At 32.6% G+C, this 12,944-nt stretch overlaps 1 protein-coding gene across 1 annotated transcript; it reads left to right on the forward strand.

Annotated features, from left to right (window-relative positions):
- Positions 1-3,647: 3,647 nt before the first annotated feature.
- Positions 3,648-7,954, forward strand: LOC107870556 (kinetochore-associated protein KNL-2 homolog). Its single transcript, XM_016717123.2, has 4 exons — positions 3,648-3,837; positions 3,931-4,016; positions 5,464-5,608; positions 6,159-7,954. The coding sequence occupies exons 1-4, from the start codon at positions 3,790-3,792 to the stop codon at positions 7,386-7,388; spliced, it is 1,509 nt and encodes a 502-aa protein (XP_016572609.2). The 5' UTR covers positions 3,648-3,789; the 3' UTR covers positions 7,389-7,954.
- The last annotated feature ends 4,990 nt before the right edge of the window (positions 7,955-12,944 follow it).

Consider the following 12,944-nt stretch of genomic DNA (forward strand, 5'->3'; position numbering starts at 1 on the left):
TTATTCTAGTCATATAATATTTACCAAATGCTTTTTCTAATATGATTTTTCGTATATCTACTACTTTTATATCCTTAAGTCCATACAAAATAAGTATTTTAAATTTATCTACCATTACATTAGATAAATAATTATTCATTTTCATAAAATTGCTCTTTTCAAAATATTCCCTTCAATCATGTGCATAACAAAATGTGGTCATCTTAGATTACTATATACTAGATGATTCTTAAATAACATGTTCTTCGGTCACTATTAGCATGGTAATCTGGATATTTTTCCCTTAAACAGCGCCTCTACTCTGGTTACTCCCCACCACGGCTTCTTGCCTCATTGGTTTCACCTTTAGGATGACATAGTTCTTAGGGATTTTTCTCCTTTTCCACTTTGCTAATAAACTTCTTAACATATTATTCTTTGAATAATTCTACTATAAAGTAACTAACATGAATTTATTTTATCATACCATGATTGTTGGGAATTATGAATTTAACTATTCATAATCATAAATAAATATACTTGTTCGGGTAGGTTTGATATTTCTAAGGTTTGTTCCTCCATAGCTTTTTTCATTGAAATATACTGTTTTTTAATAACTAAGAAAAATATTTGTTGTGGACAAGAGAGAGTTTTTGCTTCAACACATGAAGACTTGCTTTGCAATGCCTTCGGTTCATCTTATTTATAGACTGAAACTTTACAAGAGTATTCACGTTTCTAAAATCTTTACAAGAGTATTCACATTTCTAAAATTATCTACCTAGTCTACTTTACAAAAAGTCTCCTAATAAGATAAAAATTATTAATGCCTAGACTAATAATAGTCAAAAGCCTATACAAAAGGTTTCAATATTTTACGTAAAGCAAATTGTGAAAGTTTACACGTCGCTTTCACAATTTAATAACTTGTATTCTATTATTACTCCGTTGATATCTTCTTGTTGTCGTATCTGCTGCTTTTTCATATCTCCATTATTGCTTCTTATCTTGTATCTTCCAGTTGGCGTTCTTATCTACTTGGTTGATTTTTCTTCTATTCTAGCTGAACTTCTGGGATATCATTATCTCCTCTATTACATTTTGAACATTTATGATCTGGATATTTATGTCCAATTGTCTTGCAATATCTGGTTAATAATTTTTCTGAAATAAATTTTTCTCTGATAGCTCTAGCGATAGGTTCCGTCTCTGGTTTGAGCAACGTCAGAATCCATTGCCTAATAGTTTCCATATCTGTTTCTCGTAATTCCTTTGGATTTGAATATATTAGTACATGATTTCTTGAATAATAACTCCATATGGGATTTTGGTTACGGTATGTGTTTGCTAGCTCTTGCAAAATTGTAGATAGTCTGATAATCCTCTTATTCACATGAAATTTTGGTATCTCAATTCTAGGTATTTCTAGTTGTGGAATAATATCCTGTGGTATAATCATATCTCGTGTCATTCCTATCTTTACAACTTGTATGGGTTTTTTAACTTCATCATATAATATCTCTGCTGGTGCCGTGTAAATTTTTATAAAAAATAGGGTACCTTTGGTTATTCTTTTGAAAATGCTAAATGCTTCATATATTTCCAGTATAGTGGATATCTCATTTCCGTCAGAGGTATATATAGTACTGAGTAGTCCATATTCATAGCAAGTTTTAACTAGACTTGGTTTGATTTTAGGTAAAGCAATTAGCTTATTATATCCGGTCAATCTTTGGGTTATATAGTTTGTATCTGGTTCTTGGATGTTTATAGCTCTGGGGTTAGTATTTAAAAAGGCTTGTACATTGTAGATATTTTCTATATATGTCTGGGCTGTGTAGTTGTAAGTCTTTTTGTCTTGGTTTAAACTATCTCGGTATGTGGTAATTTGTGGGGGTATAAACATAGGATCTTTTAATGTATTTGGTATATATGGTTTATTAAATAGCTTGTTTAGGTTCATATTTGTGTTTTTCTTAACTCCTTTGCTTGTACCTGCAGAAGTAGATTAATAAATGTTATGGGTTTTATGGAGTGTCCCATTATCTCCTTCTAGCTCTGGAACTTTAATGTCTTCCGATCGATATAGCTCTGCACACTGCTGAGTTAGCTGATTTATAGTTATAGACTTCAGTTTAACTTCATTAGTCTTTAGCTTTTCTATTTCATTACCCATACTGTCCACTTTCATTGAAAGCGTAGTTAGGGTGTTGAATATTTTTTTAGAGTATCCTCTTCTATTATATCAGTCTGTGTAGCTTTGTCTTGATATGTAATCTGCAATAACATTTTTGTTAGTACTAATTACTTCAATTATAAACGTGAAATTTAATATATTCAAGACTAGTCTCCGAATCTCTTTTGTTGTAATTGAATTTTGTATTTTCTTTGTTAACCATCAGCGTATCTGTGTATTATCCGTTCGTACAATAAACTTGTTATATACAACATATGGCTCAAATGCTAACAAACATTTATATAATGAACATAATTCTTTCCTATTTATTTCCCATTTTATTTCTACTTCATTGAACGTACCTGAGTAGTATCTACAATGGTGTTCTAATTTTTCTGCTTCATATTTGTATTTAAGTACTCCTCCATAACTACATTCACTAGCATCTGCTTCTACTATATATATAAATTTTCTATTTTTATCTGGAAATTGTAGTTTTGGTAATTCTTTACAAAGTAATTTTATTTTCTGAACTTGTTTTTTATCTTCTTCATTATAGTTATATTCTACATCCTTTTTTAATTTTTTCTGTAGTGGTTTTAAAGTTTCTGCTAATTTTGGAATATATTCCCTTACTTGGTTTACTAATCCTAAAAATGATTGTAATTTTTTTTTTGTATCTAATTTTTTTTTGAATTTATTATTTTTTATACTATATGTTGTTGCATTTTTACTCCACTCTTATCTATTTGTATTCCTAAAAATTCTATTTGATTTTTCATAATTTCAGCTTTCTTTTCACTTAGACTTATTCCCGATTTTTCTATTATATCTGTAAATTGTCCTAATAATTTTAAATGTTCTTCTTTAGTTTTTGTACATAATAATATATCATCTATGTATACTATAGGGAAGAGCTTAGGGTTTATTTGAGAGTAAAATTGTAGATTTTGGGCATAATATACCTTAACTGAAGCCAAATCCCGTGTTAATACGGATTGAGGCGTTGGAAAAAGATAAGACTACCCTTCTGCAATTTAAATTCGTAGCTGGGACGCCGATTAGGCCATCACCGTGATGCGTTAGTGATGCCATCGTTATTTCCACCGCGACGCGGTGCAATCACATTGAGCTGCTAGAATTGAAATCCAAACACGGCCCAAACCCCGTCTGAAAAATTCAAAATTTCCCTGAGACATGCTCCTTACACCCCTGAATATGAACTAACTCAAAACATACATATCGGGGGCGGAAAGGTCACTTTAAAAATCATCGAAGTTAAGAGGCCAAAAATAAAACTAAGTTCTCAACACTTAGCTAAATTTTCAGGTTCTAAGCCTCTTATGCATGTGCTATGGGCTAAACTTAGCTAAGATTAATACGGGGTATTACAATATGATGATCTCCCGTATCAGTCAAGGTCCGTCAAAGTTAGCCCGGACACCACAATTATCAAACCTCCAAAGTAAAAGGACTTTTTCTGTTCATGAGTTCATTTATGAGGACCAAAATGCACATACTAGTTTAGTCTTTTTAGCTGAAGAAAAGAATCATATTCCTTTTTATGTTGGCGCGTAAATAAGAAAACAAGCTGATTTTCTCATTTCAATTTAGGGTTCCATTTTTTCGTTCAAATGGCGGAAGCAAATAGTTTCGCTATTTCTTCTTCCTTCCTCAAACAAGTACAATTTTTTGTAATTATTATTTTGTTTTTTGGCAAAAAACATTTTTATTTTTACATGTAATTTCATTTTTTTGGGGGTTAAATTTTGCAGGTATACTTGTATGATTGGTGGTTGATTAAAGTTGAAATTGGCGATGGATGCAAGCGATTGGGTGTTGGAGGTTTCACTGCTAAAGAGTAAAATTTTTTCAACTTTAGTTTTGAAGTATTTGTTATTTGTAATGTTTGTTCACTCTGTCTTAATTTGTTTGTCAGGTTTTGAATTGATATGAAGTTTAAGAAAGTCTAGTTTGAATTTGTTTGTCTAATTTTGACTAAGACACAGAGTTTAAGAAAGTCTAGTTTCAATTTATTTGTCTGATTTTGACTTAGACACGGAGTTTAAGAAAGTCTAGTTTCAATTTTTTTGTCTGGTTTTGACTTGAAACAGAGTTTAAGAAAGCATCCTTTCAATTTGTTTGTCTGGTGTTGACTTAGACACGGAGTTTATGAAAGCCCGTTTCAATTTGTTTACACAGAGTTTAAGAAAGTCTCATTTCAATTTGTTTGTCCGATTTTGACGGGTAAAGAGTAAATTTTTCTACTTTTCTTTTGAAGTGTTTGGGTATTTTTATTGTTTGCTCACTCCGTTTTAATTTGTTTGTATGGTTTTGACTTGGAGCAGATTTAAGAAACTTAAGAGAAATTGATTTTTTTTAACTATGGCCTCGACTAATTTCACGTGAGACCTGGGAGGTGACTTTGTTCAGTGTCCACCAAGACTAAGACAGATAAGAAGACTTTTGAATCTTTTGGTCTTAAATTAAACATATTTAGAATGACTAAAATGTCTAAGATGTGTAGAATGTACTAAAATGTCCTTTAATCACGTGGTCTTAAACATGTTAGGAGAAAGATTTAATTCAAAGACTTGCTAAAACTTGGAAAGAGACATTCCTTTTTGAAACATACTAAAAAGGAAAGTAAGAAAAAAGAAATTGAAACGGAGGGAGTAACTTTTTTCTAGTTTATTTTTGTTTCTAAGTAAGTTTTTGTATTTGAGTATGTTGCTGATTTTTTGGGGTGGGGGGTGGGGTGGGGGGATGTGGGGGAATAAGTTTGTTAGGGAGTATAAGATTTTGAGGTAGTGATTTATTGAGTTCAGGTTGAATGTAGTTATTCATGAATGAAAGTTGAAAATGCCCCTTTAGTCTTGTGGCATTTTTAAGTTATGTGGGAAGTTACAATTAAAGAGTTCTCCCCTTCCAAAAAAAAACCTTCCAAAAAAAAAGGAAAAAAGGAAAGAGGTGTTCCTTTTGGTAAGGACTAAAAAGGAACGTAAAGAAACACATTGGAATGGAGGGAGTAACTTTTTTTGTTGTTAATAGTGTTTCTCAGTAAGTTTTGTTTTTACTAAGCATGTTGTTTCTTTTTTTTTTTTTTTTTTTTTTTAACGTTAAGTATGTTAGAGATCTGCATACACTCTACCTTTCCCAAACCCCTCCTGTGGAATTACACTGGGTTTGTTGTTTTGTTAGTATGAAGGTGCTTATATGGAACTATCGTACTGTATAATTTCATTTCATATGGACAAGGCATTTCTTGGATCCAATAATGTGATGTTTGTTGCACTTCTGTTAAATAGGAGACCAGATGGAAGAGTTTTTCACTCCATAACAATTGCAAAGAGGCATGATACTGTCACTTTAGTGTCAGTGGATGGCATCACCATTCTTCTTAGCGGTTTCATTAATAGGCGTCGAACACTTCAAAATGGCTTCTCATCGGAGGTATTGAAGTTATTTAGTTCTGAATTCACATGACTGCTTTATTTGCAGCTGTTTTATTGGAACATATGATTGATGTTTACGTTAGCTAAGAAGTTTTAGAGTTTCTATTTAGGCCCAACGGTAGCATGAACTGTCAAAATCATAGTACTATCTATAGTTTGTCAATCTTGGTGGAAGACAGTGTATTACTCAGCCGAGTCGCGCACACATCTTGTACATATTCTTTCACATTAATTGGTGTTTATTAATGAAACTTTTTGACTTAAAAAGTTCATATTACTATCCGATAGGTCCTTGTTTATTTATTTTTACTTACCTCTTTTGAGTAATCTCCACTCCATGATTTCTTCTGAAATTTTTCTTCAGCTATCACTCATTTTACCGATAGTTCTGCTTTTGCAATTTTAACTAACCCCTTGAGAACCTAAAACAGGAAGGAAAGCCTGTTAAAACATAAAAAAGACTCCAAAATGAGCATAAGCATGTTAATTACAAATTAGAATGAAGTTGTGTTTTCTGAAATGAAGATAATAACTTTTCAAACCAACAGGTTTGCAAGCAGTTCCTTCTTGGATTTCCACATAACTGGAAAGAGTCTGCTGCTCTATCATTTGGAGAATCAACCAATGAAGATGCAGCCATGGGAATTTCTGATTTGTCAGAGTCGGCAAATGCATCAGCTGGTCATGCAAGTAGCTCCTTCTCAGTGTCTGTTGATCATCTTCCCGCCAATGTTTTACGAGATCTCTTAATCTCGGGTGCTGGTGATGCAGAAAGCGGCATGCTAAGAAAGAGTATTTTTAATGAAATAGTGCAAAAATATGGCAACAATGCTTTTAATGTTGATAATGAAATAGTGCAAAAATATGGCAACAATGCTTTTAATGTTGATGAAGCTTCTACTTTGAACCCAATAAGTGGTAATCAGGTCACAACTGGAAGTCCTTCTCTGAATGAAAGTCCTAGTCGAAAGAAGAAAGGTAAAAACAACTGGAAGCAAGAGGATAGCTGTATACCAGATGAAAAATCTGGAAAAGAAGATTTGCAGGAAGTTACTCCGGAAGATATGCCAGAAAAGAGAGTTCTGGATAGATTACTGCATAAAGGTGGTGGTGACGCTTTTATCGCCAGTGAAATGTCCTGTTTGAACCAAAAAAGTGGCGATCAAGTCACAACCCAAAGTCCTTCACTGAATGAAAGTTGTAGTAAAAAGAAGAAAGCTAAAACAAACCGGAAGCAAGAGCATAGCTTTATACCAGATGCAAAATCTGGAAAAGATGACTTGCAGGAAGCTACTCCAAAGGATATGCCAGAAAAGAGAGTTTCGGAGAGACTACTGCTTAAAAGTGGTGTCAATGCTTCAATCGTTGGTGAAAATTCTTGTTTGAACAAAAAAAGTGGTAATCAACTCATAAGCAGAGGTCCTTCACTGGATGAAACTCCTCAAAAGAAGAAAACTGCAGCTAATTTTAGGAAAGAAGATGATAACCATGTGTCCAATGCACAATGTGGAAAAGAAGTGCTTCGGAAATGTAATGATGAGAGTGGAGCATACTTTGATAAGAATAGCTCAAGTAGCAGCCTTTTAACAAGAAGCAAAGCTTGCTTATATAAGGAAACTAAAGTTTACCAGAAGCAAGAAGAAAATAGAGATGTGCACAAAGTAGCATCTGGACATGGAGTTTTTGGGACAGTAAATACCACTAGCTCGAGTAATGGTCCATTGACAAGAAGTAGAGCTAAAAAACACATTAAAAGAACACGTTCAAGAAGGAAATAGATATCTATGAAGGTGTTATGGGAGTTTGGTTGTGCAGATTAGCTACCCGTGGATATTGATATGGAAGTTCCTTAAATCAGTTGTTCGAAATTTGAAGGTTATATTTTCCTTGTTTTTGTTATGGATTACATCACACCTGAATTTTGTGGGTATCAAATGGTCCATGCCTGGGAGTACATGTATGATCTTTTCTGATGTTGGTGTAAATATGGACAAGACAAAATAATAAATAGCTGGTGGGAATACTGCTCCTTGTACTGGTGTGTGGTTTGGAAAGAAAGAAACTTCATGTGTTTTGAAGAGAAGCACAGATCTTTACAGAGGTTAAAATTAGATGATCTTTTGATGTTTCATTCTTGTTGTGAACTGAAATATGTTAACGAGACAAACTCTATTATAGTTCATAGAGTCCCTCTAAGTTTAGCAGAGGTCATGCTTTTGGTTTGTTTTGCTCGTATGTAAAGAATTTACAGCACTCCCCTTGTGCTGTTTTATGAATACAATTACAATCATTCCTTTCCTAAAAGAAGAGAAGTTGGTATGGAAGAACTGTTGTGCCGTGGAAATCCTTCTCTATACAAATTCTCTTGTTCTATATGTCAATCTAGCATTTCAGTTTTTCCTTTTTGTGTTCCTCCTAACGTGGCTGTGCTAGGACCAAGTGACATGAAGAAGATTAATAAGTTTCATCATGTGACAAGGTACCTCAGCATATCTAATGCTGTGTTTTGGACTGTCAAAGTTTGTGCATGATGTTTGTAAAATCAGCACATAGTTCCTCTATTTCTTTCAGCATTATTTCATCTAATGTTTGTCGACGAAGTTGACAAGGTAGACAGCACTAAAACAGAGGTGGATCAGTCGGTAAATTCCACAGGAATTTAATATTTTGGCATAAGTGAGACTGCATGTATGTATAATACCCCTTCGTATATCTTTACTAGTCCAATATACTAAAAATAGTTATAATTGTTCAATGTTACTTATTCAGTTTTGAAAACCAAAAGATAATTTACCATTTGTATCTATTTGACCCTTGTTATTAATTACTACTAGTTTATATACCCGCGTGATGCGCTGCAAATGTTAGAGAAAAAATTATGATAAATTATATACGCATCAATGAATTTATGTTATTTATTTCTATTTATTAATTGTTTACCATTTAACAGCGAAAATTATAGATTTAAATGAAAGTTCAAAATTCTACCACTTCTCATTTGAATTATACTACTTTTTTTTTGTGGGTTTTCCATCCAGTGTTCGGTGTCCGCATTGGAGCCCCGACTAATCCGGATCGTGCGTTGCAGGACACATTAAGATGGCAGCGCTCCCAACAGAGTTTTCTCCATACCCAAAGTCGAACTCTCGACCTCTGGTTAAGGGTAGAGTAGCCCCATCCACTGCATCACAACTCATGTTGGTTACTATTTATTAACTTACAACTACAAGTATCATTCCTTAACTTTCATATAATTAATACTCATCATTATAACTTTCAATACAAGTTTTGAAAATCAAAAGATAATTTACCATTGGTATCTATTTTACCCTTATTATCACTCCTTCCGTTTCATTTTAGTTAGTCCTTTTATAAAAATATTTGTTTCAATTTAATTGTTCCTTTGATGAAATCAAAAGGATTTTATTATGTTTTTCCAATATTATTCTTATCATTATATGACTAAACAAAGTGTATATATGTAAATTTATATTTCTAAAGTATAATTAATAAGACTAATTTAGTAAAATAAATCTCTAATAAATATTTTCTTAAAGTGGGTGCCAAGTCAACAAGAGCTATCTATTTTGAAACGGAATAAGTATTTTTTTAAGGGACGTGTCTAGTCAAATATGCACATGAAGATGGAGGTAGAGTAGCATATAAACGCAAAATACTCTGTGTGTCCTCCGCAGTACTTGACATTTGACAAAATCTATGTATGATATTCTGACCCACCATAGTTGGAATAGACACAATTAACAAGTCAAAAAAGACTCAAAACTACATGGAAAGGACAAGAAGCTCCACTAATGTCAAAGCCATCTTGGAGAAGCAAAAGTTTCAAAGTCCCCTCTATATAAATCTATATACTTGACATATTCCTCTCTATTTCTTCAACCATCTGCACTTACATCAGTTTTGTTCAAATTTTCTTATACATCAAGACATTGTCAAGAAAGACATAATCCATGGGTAAATACATGGAGATGGTGGATGTAGGTGTGAGAATAGTAGCTAGATTTCATTCTCATTGCCCTCAGACTGCTCGAATGTACTATCATCCACCTTCTAACATCAATGGCAATGCTTCAGATTTTCCTCGTCGTTGTCAAAAAGAGAAACTTGGGTTTATTGCTCATAATCAAGAATCAAACTCAATGGAGAGTTGTGGTGTCAAGACTTCCATGCATTTTGACACTGCAGATTTCATCGTTCACACGTTGGACTAAGTCTATCTATGTATGGAGCTATGGATACCTATTTTTGAAGGATTGGAAGTGAAAGTATAATGGATTTGGGGTGTCATGGTTGCTTGTGTATACGTGATGTAGTGTTATAAGTTAAATCCTTATTTTATTGTGTGATTATTATGACAACTCGTGTACGTACCTGTGCGATGCACGGATAATATTAAAAATATCATTTCTAATCATCTTATGTTAGAATATCTCATTATCATATTATTTTAAAAAAATTAATCATCATATTATTTCTCAATGAAACATGAAAAAAAAAAAAACTACCCCACACACCTCCTATCCCAACCCTACCTTAATCTCAACCTCAACTTCCATCTCCACTCCCTTCCAAATTTTAATTTTCGTTTTACTTTCTCTATTTGATTTATTAAAACGACTCAAACAAAATGAATTACCGAATAAGGCAGAGTGTGTTTTTCTCTCTTTAATTTAAGTTAAAGAATAATTCGCAACCCAAAAAATAAACAATTTAATATTATAATTATCAATGTATATAATTAAAATCAAATGTAAAAACCATGAAACAAAGCACAATAATAATAATAATAATAATAATAATAATAATAATAATAATAACAACAATAACAACAACAACAACAACAACAACAACAACAACAACAACAACAACAACAATAACAACAACAATAACAATAACAATACTGAAAAAACATTTTAGTGAAATAGGTAAGTAAAAATATACATTTAAAAGTTAATTCAAATTGCTTTGATGACTTTGAAACACAACCTTCTTAATGAAAATGTAATTTTAGAATCACATAATTTGTCTTGATTCTTGAGAAAATTGTAGGAAGGTATTATTTAAGTCTTGAATGAAAGATTGGTGAAATTGACCAACTTAAAGGGTCAAACATAATTAGGAAACTTAATTAAGTTAATTGTGGACTTGATTAATATTTTTAAAATTTTCTAATATTTTTAAAAATACAAAGCAACCTACCTCTCCTCTCCAAATCAATCGTCTCTCCTCTCTCTCTCGACAATTTCTCCCAACCAACATTTCTGCAAATTTCTCCTTTTAATCTCCGGTGACTTCAACCTCCGGTGAAAAATAGTTGGGTTTTGAGTTCCTTTTCGACTTTCAACCGTCAATCGACGTGACAACCTTGCTCTCCAGCTACAACAGCTTCGAGTTCTTCATCGTCCCTTTTCTTCTTTCACAGGTAAAAAATTATGGCCTTTTTAGTTTTAAAAAAAACGAGAAACTTGAGCCAACTTGTCTTCTAGTATTGATGAACAATTTCAATATTTGTTGCTTTAATTTGAAATGTGGTCCGAATAAAACCTTAATTTTTGGTATTTCTTCTCTTGTCTTTTTGGAGTTTAATATAATTTTTTGTTGTTTGTTGTATTTTTTAAAGTTTGATTTTTGTTGTTTGTGTTTGTACAAACAAAACAACGATGTTGGTGTTTTTGGTGTTGCGCCCGTTGCTGGGTTATTGTTCTTGTTCTTGGTAAAAATGGTGATATTGTTGTTGTTCTATTGAACAAAATTATGTTATTTTTTTCTGCAATAAATTTACCATCTGATGCAATAGATTAACCATTTGATGCAACAGATTAGCCATCTAATACAATAGATTAACCATCTGATATAACAGATTAACCATCTGATGTAATAAATTTACCGTATAATGCAACAGATTTACCATCAGATAAAAAATCTGATGCAACAGATTAACCATCGGATTAAAAATCTGATGCAACAGATTTACCATCAAATTAAAAATTTGATGCAACAGATTTACCATCTGATACAACAAATTAACCATCTGATGCAACAGAGGAACCATCGGATTAAAAATATAATGCAATAAATTATTCATTTGATACAACAGATGAATCTTTTGTTGGATAAAATCCTATCAACTATTCCAAATGGACATGTTCAAGACTTGATTTTTTAAACTGATCATTCATCTATCGCGATAGACGACCATTCTGTAAGAAGAAATCTAAACAATATTGACTGTTGATAACTATTCCAACAGATCACTCATATGTTACAAAAGATGTGTGGTCTGTTGCACAGACCAGTCATCTCTTTTGATAGATGAGTGATCTATTTTCATTATTGTAACAGATTACTCATCTGTTGCAATAAGTTAGTTATATGTTACAACAGATCAATCATATGTTGCAACAGATGTGTGATCTGTTGCACCGACCATTCATTTATTTCAACAAATTACTCATCCATTGTAATAAGTAAGTTATATGTTGCAACGATAACCTACCTAATGCAATAAATGTGTGATCTATTGGAACTGTTATTTTACTGTTGTTCATGTTAGATTTATTGTTATCCTTTTCTAACGATGCATTAATCAATTATAATCTATTTTTTGTTCCTTTTAATTTTAGATAATATGGCTCCCAAAAGAAAAGAAACTGAATCAAGTCCAAGTAAAGGAATAAGTGAAGCAGCTAGGCTACATCCACCACTCTATGAGTTTGCTTTACATGCGTTATCTCAATCAGGAGCAGAAGATGAGGAACATGGGGAGGAGGAATGTTTCAAAAGAGATGATCCAAATTCTAATATTTCTTTCACCGAAGAGTTGGTCAAAACCTTCAACATTGATAGTTATCATGTTAGAATGCATTGTGATGGTACCACAGATTTAACGGTGATTTGTGGTTAAGTCAGCCATGGAAAAATCTTTCAACGTCTTCAGAAAAATACTTCGAGAACAAAAATTGGATGCTTATTTCAAGGACAGCTGCTTTAGGCAATATCTTGATTTGTCGGAGGACAACAATGCTCTTTTCCAAATGAAAATGGTATATGATCTTCTCAAGCGTAGGTTTATGTATGAAAACAAAGATAAAATGGATGAGGTGTTGATAAATTACTGTAGCATGCCTATTTATTTTGGTTGGAAGGAGTTTGCCATAGTTACTGGACTAAAATGTTATCCACCTTCTTCTTCTCAAGTTATACTCATTCTAACGAAAAAAGCACCTCGCACATCAAAAAAAGCACATGCAAGTCCAGTGATCATGAAGACTTGGTGTCCCTTGTTGGTCCAAGCTTCAAAAACAAAAATTTGA

The sequence above is a fragment of the Capsicum annuum genome, chromosome 5 (genome assembly GCF_002878395.1).
Source record: "Capsicum annuum cultivar UCD-10X-F1 chromosome 5, UCD10Xv1.1, whole genome shotgun sequence".
Taxonomy (NCBI): Eukaryota; Viridiplantae; Streptophyta; class Magnoliopsida; order Solanales; family Solanaceae; genus Capsicum; species Capsicum annuum.

Bases quoted from the DNA above. Each gene is read 5' to 3' on its own strand.
- LOC107870556 (XM_016717123.2), top strand. From the start codon at position 3,790: ATGGCGGAAGCAAATAGTTTCGCTATTTCTTCTTCCTTCCTCAAACAA. The intron at 4,017-5,463 runs GTAAAATTTTTT...TCTGTTAAATAG, and splicing joins GGAGGTTTCACTGCTAAAGA to GAGACCAGATGGAAGAGTTT. The intron at 5,609-6,158 runs GTATTGAAGTTA...TCAAACCAACAG, and splicing joins AAAATGGCTTCTCATCGGAG to GTTTGCAAGCAGTTCCTTCT.